Source organism: Gavialis gangeticus, unplaced genomic scaffold (genome assembly GCF_001723915.1).
Source record: "Gavialis gangeticus isolate Ggan-Ray unplaced genomic scaffold, GavGan_comp1, whole genome shotgun sequence".
NCBI lineage: Eukaryota > Metazoa > Chordata > Crocodylia > Gavialidae > Gavialis > Gavialis gangeticus.
This window is the reverse complement of record NW_017729032.1, coordinates 255,626,581-255,632,115: the sequence shown is the minus strand read 5'-3', so window position 1 is coordinate 255,632,115 and position 5,535 is coordinate 255,626,581. Positions and strand designations below refer to the sequence as shown.

General features: G+C 42.7%; 1 protein-coding gene across 1 annotated transcript in view; it reads left to right on the top strand.

Moving 5' to 3' along the window:
* The window catches only part of TMPRSS7 (transmembrane protease, serine 7), a 63,534-nt gene that overhangs the window by 18,867 nt on the left and 39,132 nt on the right, over positions 1–5,535 (top strand). Inside the window, exon 7 of the mRNA XM_019523912.1 lies at positions 1,513–1,741. Within this exon, the coding sequence (XP_019379457.1) occupies positions 1,513–1,741 (229 nt within the window). The remainder of the gene's footprint in view (positions 1–1,512; positions 1,742–5,535) is intronic.

Below are 5,535 nucleotides of genomic sequence, written 5' to 3'. Positions count from 1 at the left end.
GGCGACACCTGCATCCAATGCTTTTGTGACCTGATCATAAAAGGCAATCAGGTTGGTCTGACATGACCTGCCCCTAATGAAACTGTGCTGGTTGCCCTTGAGCATCATCTCTGAGGCCGGCCCATCGCAGATGTGCTCCATGATGATTTTCTTAAAGAGTTTCCCTAGGATTGAGGTAAGACTGATGGGCCTATAATTACCCAGGTCCTCCCTCCTCCCTTTTTTAAAGATGGGGACCACGTTGGCTATCTTCCAATCATCTGGCACCTGGCCCAAGCACCATGAGCGCTTGTAAAGCCATGCCAAGGGCCCTGCGATAACCCCTGTTAGCTCCCTCAACACCCTAGGGTGGAGAGCATCTGGACCCGCTGATTTGAACACGTCCATCCCCTCCAGAAGCTCTCTAACCCAGTCCTCCCCAACCTGAGGTCTGCAGGCGTTCCCATAGAGTCCGTCTTGCATCACGGTGGGGAAGTCCCAGTCCCTGTGCAAGAAAACAGAGGTGAAGAATTGGTTAAAGAGGTCTGCTTTCTCCTCTGGCGCAACCACTAGATTGCCCAGAGGATCTTGCAGGGGCCCCACGTTTCCTGGTGCTTTCTTCATCCTCCCTATACATTTGAAAAAGGACTTTTTATTATCTTTGATTTTGGATGCTAGTCCTAGCTCTATGTCTGCCTTAGCTTTCCTGACAGCCCTCCTACAGGCCTGAGCAGAGGAGGTATACTCCTCTTTGGAGATATAACTATATATCTATCTATATATATCTATATCTATAGATATAAAAATATCTTAATAATGTAAGATTACCCTTTTAATGTTGAAGACACTTTTGTGACTATTTTATTTAAGTCCCTCTCAATTTAACTTATTTTCCTTTTCTTCTTTTAAGGAACTTTTTTTAGATTAGAGATAAAATCAAACTGAATATCCAAAAGCTGCTTGAATGGAAATTGGAACTAAAGAGTTGACATAGTTGACCACAAAACCATAAATTGACTCTGCTTCATTAAAATCAGATTTTTACTTTCTAGTAGTAATTTTTGATGAGGGAGTCCCAAATTTTAATTAAAAAAACAAAACAAGCCTGAAATAAGACAAGCTTTATGCAGGTGGGTCTTATAGTATAAGTGTTTCACAAAACCCTGACTTAAATTTTTGCATTTAAGAGAACAATATGTAACCAGATTGACTTTTTTAGAAGAGAAAAACTTAATAGACATAGAGACAAGAAATCTTATCGACTTCTCTCCTGGAACAGGGTGATCTCTTTAGAAGAATGGCATTTAAACCTTGTTGGTTTTTATCTTGGAATTTTGGCCTACTTCATATTTAATGTGGAAGAAGCACCTTTACAAAACAGCTGTACTTCTACTGGACCTACCCTTGCAGCTGTTGATTCATCCCATTATATATTCATCACAATTTTGTTTTATTAAAATTTTCTTGTAGCTCAAGCTTCCTTTGACCAAAGAGTTATGAATAAATCATACTGACCATGTTTTATTTCCACAGGTTCAAGTTGCATATATGACCTGTATGCAGATCACCTGCACCAGCACTTTCCCTTGGATATCACTGCTACCTCAGGGATGATGATCTGTTATTTCAAACTGATTGCATTAGTTGGCCATCTAATCCGTCTCTCAATAGCATCTATTCAGATTGAACCGGATAACTGTATCACAGACTCGCTGACCATTTATGACTCTCTGATGCCAATCAAAAGTAAGATACTGTACCGGTATGTATATATTTTAAACAAGAAATCTTTGATTCTTTAAGTTCTTTATCAGCTGGTTTTTTTTAATTGCGTTTTCCCCGGGACTTTGTAAATCTTGTGTCATGTAACAGCTACTTTTTAATACACTTGATGATCTCTAGAAAATGGTAGACTATGAATTAAAGAGCTGAATTCCTCCTTTGAAAAATGATTATTTAACTAGATGGAGAAGCACAGAAAATGTGCAAAAGCAAAATGTATGATAACCAGGGACCCTGGTTTTCTCTGACAAAAAAATCACATTCTCTGATTAAAAACCACAAAATCCATTATTAAAATTAAAATACCCCTGCAGTCCCCCCCTAGCCCTGCTGGTGCCCCTCACTCACCCCCAAAGCCATCCCAACCCTGCTGGTGCCCCTTATTGTCCCCAAGACAGCCCCCCACCCTACTAATACCTCTTGCCTCCACCCACAACCGCTGCCTTCCAGCCCTGCTGATGGGGGCCCCCAGCTGCCAGGGCTATGAGGCCAGGGACCCAAGTCTGTAGCTCCCCGCCCTCAACAGCAGGCAGCTGCAGTAGAAGCAGCATGAAGTTGGCTCCTCCATTGCTGCTGCCTGCTTTGGTGGGGGCAGGGCCAGCTCCTGCCCCCACCCTCCCAGCACTGCCAGTGCCACCCGCCTGCCATGACGCACAACCCCCCAGCCCTGCTAGGGGTTCCCCAGCCCCCTGAAAGCCCCACTTACCTCAGGCTCCAGGAGTGAAGAGTGAAGCTTAGCTGAGTGGAGCTGTGGCTGAGTGCCTCAGGCCCTGCCCTCCCCCTCCAAGCAGGCCTGGGGGTTTCCTGCCCTGTTTGCAAACAGCTCTTGCAGGCTGGAGTTCAACCAGCCTTCAGAACTGTTGGCAAAAGCAGGGAATCCACAGGTTTCTCTGCTAAAAGGAGAAATCCATGTTTTCTCTGATAAAAAGGGGAAATCTGTAGTTTTCTGTTTTTCCATGGGAAATGGAAAACCAGGATTCCTGATGATAACTGATAGTTTCATGCAGTTCTTAAACCAGTCAGTCTGGTTCTCTTGACTAGCTTAGTTTGCATGGCACTTTCTTGTATGAAAAGCAATGAACATTTTTTTTATTCTAAAAAATTCTCCTGTCGGTTGTTTAAAATTTTGAGTGCTGAATTTTATTGTGGCGAGAGTAGATGAAACAATAGGCCGAAGCAATTTTGGGGGCAGCAAGGACTGTGTTCTTGCTCTATGTTCCAAGTGCACCTAGCACACTGGGTTCCTGAGACCTGAGAAGGTCTTCTAAGTACAGCTGCGACACAAATAATAAATCCAGAGTGCAGGTGTAATGGGGTCAGTGGCAGCATCACCTGAGCTATCACCTCCCATAATGACTCAACTGATCTGTAAGGAGCACCTTTTAAAGGGAGGAGGAAGAAGACCTGAAGCTTGCAGCACATTAAATCTTTTTTCCTATCTAGGGAATGTAAACCCAGGTGCTAATAGATCTGATATTTATTTTAGAGCATTTGCAACTATCCACTGGAAACTTGATTGAGATAATTAGCCCAGTATGCCAAACAGCTCAACAGTATTATTAACTTTTGCCATAACTTGATGTATGAAAATTTGTGATGCAGCATTTCTTCCTTGAGATAGTCAGTCCCTCTTCTTGAAAATGATTAATGAATTTTTATTTTTTTCTCAGAAAGATGACAAAAGCACATTATTTTCATCATGTTCTTGTTGCATCAACATTTTTGGTCTATCTGTAATTAAAAGCATCCTGTTACTGTTATTGTTACTAAACTACTAAGCATCCTGTTATTGTTATTGTTATTCCCTTTTAATCCAGTAACACAACATTTAATTTTGATTATGGGATTTGATCTGGGAAGAAGAGAATTTACTTTGTGAAAGTTTGAGCCAATCTAATCTTTTTTACTTGAAATCTCAGAGGGAGCCAAAGTTCTTAAACTTGCTAGAGAACACATAAAGGGTATTAACAATTTATCACAAGCTTTTCTGCCATTCCCTCAGCTGCACTGAGTGAACATCTGGGAGAAAGGAGGGTTGAAGAAGGTGAAGAACTATTGTGAAAAAGGTCTGAAGACCACATACATTTTTAAGCCATTTGATAGAATGGTCAAGTACTATTGGACATCAGAGGGTGGTGTGTAAAGATGTGGGTATGATGAGCGAGAGAATGATGGAGGAAGTGAATATTGAATAAATGAACCTGGATGGGAATGTTTAGGAAATCAGAGAATTGCATGGGCATTTGGGAAATGGTTCCAGTCACCACTCCGTTACTACTTGACATGAGATGAGCCCTTTCAGATCTACACTTGGGTCTGTGTAGCAACAGACTAGGAGAAATAAATGTATTGTGGAGGTGCGAGCTGAAACTCTTTGTAAGAACAGGTCATGGAGACAGCATAGATATAACTAGGAACTATAGGATCAAATGAGTCAGGGATGGACAAAAGAATTATTCTACTATTAACCAGAAGTGATTCATGCATTGTGCACTCAATTCTTATTAACAAAATTCAGGTGTGCACTTCCAAAATTCATGGAGGACACAACATTGTGAGGAATCACCAATACTAAAAGAGGCCAGAACAATTAGAGGGAATATTGTGGACAAGAATAATAGAAATGGAATAAATTGTGCAAAGTGCAGATACTTACTTATCTTTGGAGATTAATATGAAGAATTTTGTTATCCACAGGCTCACAGTTTGGAAGCCATAGAGGAAAAGAAGTGAGATCAGGATATAGTGTTGATTGTAGGATACCATAAGGTACCAATATGACAACCCCAAAATGCGAATGTGATTCAACATTGTACTAGCTAATTTTATTTTTAGTAGAAACAGTGAAGCTATAGTGCCTTTTGGTTAAAGGCACTGGTAAGACATTGTTTAGAATATTGTGGATGGTTCTGGTAATCTGCATCAAATAAAACATGAATTTAAACTGGAATAGATGCAGAGGAGGGATATGAGGGGCATTAGGAAGATCAGATTAAAAACATGTGGTTTGTTTAGCCTAGGAGCATGAAGACAGAAAGGGGATATGACTGCATATTTGAGAAACCAAAGAATGCTTCTAGCAGTGCTGAGAAAAGCCTGGCTATTCCTATACTCAGATGCCCAGAGGTAAACTGAGAACCAGATACGGGGTCCGGAAGGAATTTATGCCAGCTCAGATTGCTGAGGACTACTAGAGGTTTTGCATTCATCTGTAGCGTGGAACATGTTCTACTCCCTGAGATCATCTGGGACCATTTACTTAAATTCCCTGCCACTCCATTGACCCAAGGTGTTAGTGGAGCACCCTTGGTTTGTCTGGCTCTCTGGGTGCCTCCATACATGCAAGCACATGTGCTTGCAGCAGCTCAAATAGAAGAGGTGCAAATTTGAGCTGGGGCTTTTTGCCTCAGCACATGTGCTCGAACATGCACTTTGTTGAGGAGCAAATTGTGCCACTTGGGGCAAAATAATCCTGCCTGGCTCTCCCCAGATCTTCAGCCGGGGGACCTAGAAGCCGGGGCCAGCACCTGTGCTGTCCCCAGCAGTATAAAAAGCTGCCCTGTTCTGGCCCCATCAGTACTAAAAGCTGCCCTGGCAAGTAGCTTCAAGGCTACTCACTCTCAGGAGCTTCTGGGGCCAGGCCAATTGGTACTCGGGGACACTACCCCTTGTGCCAGCTGGACTGCTGAAGCAGCCCGGAGAGTTCCCTGCACCCTCTACCCACTGCAGCAGTCTGGCAGTGGGGGCTGCTGCCTGGCTGTGACCTGCTGTGCA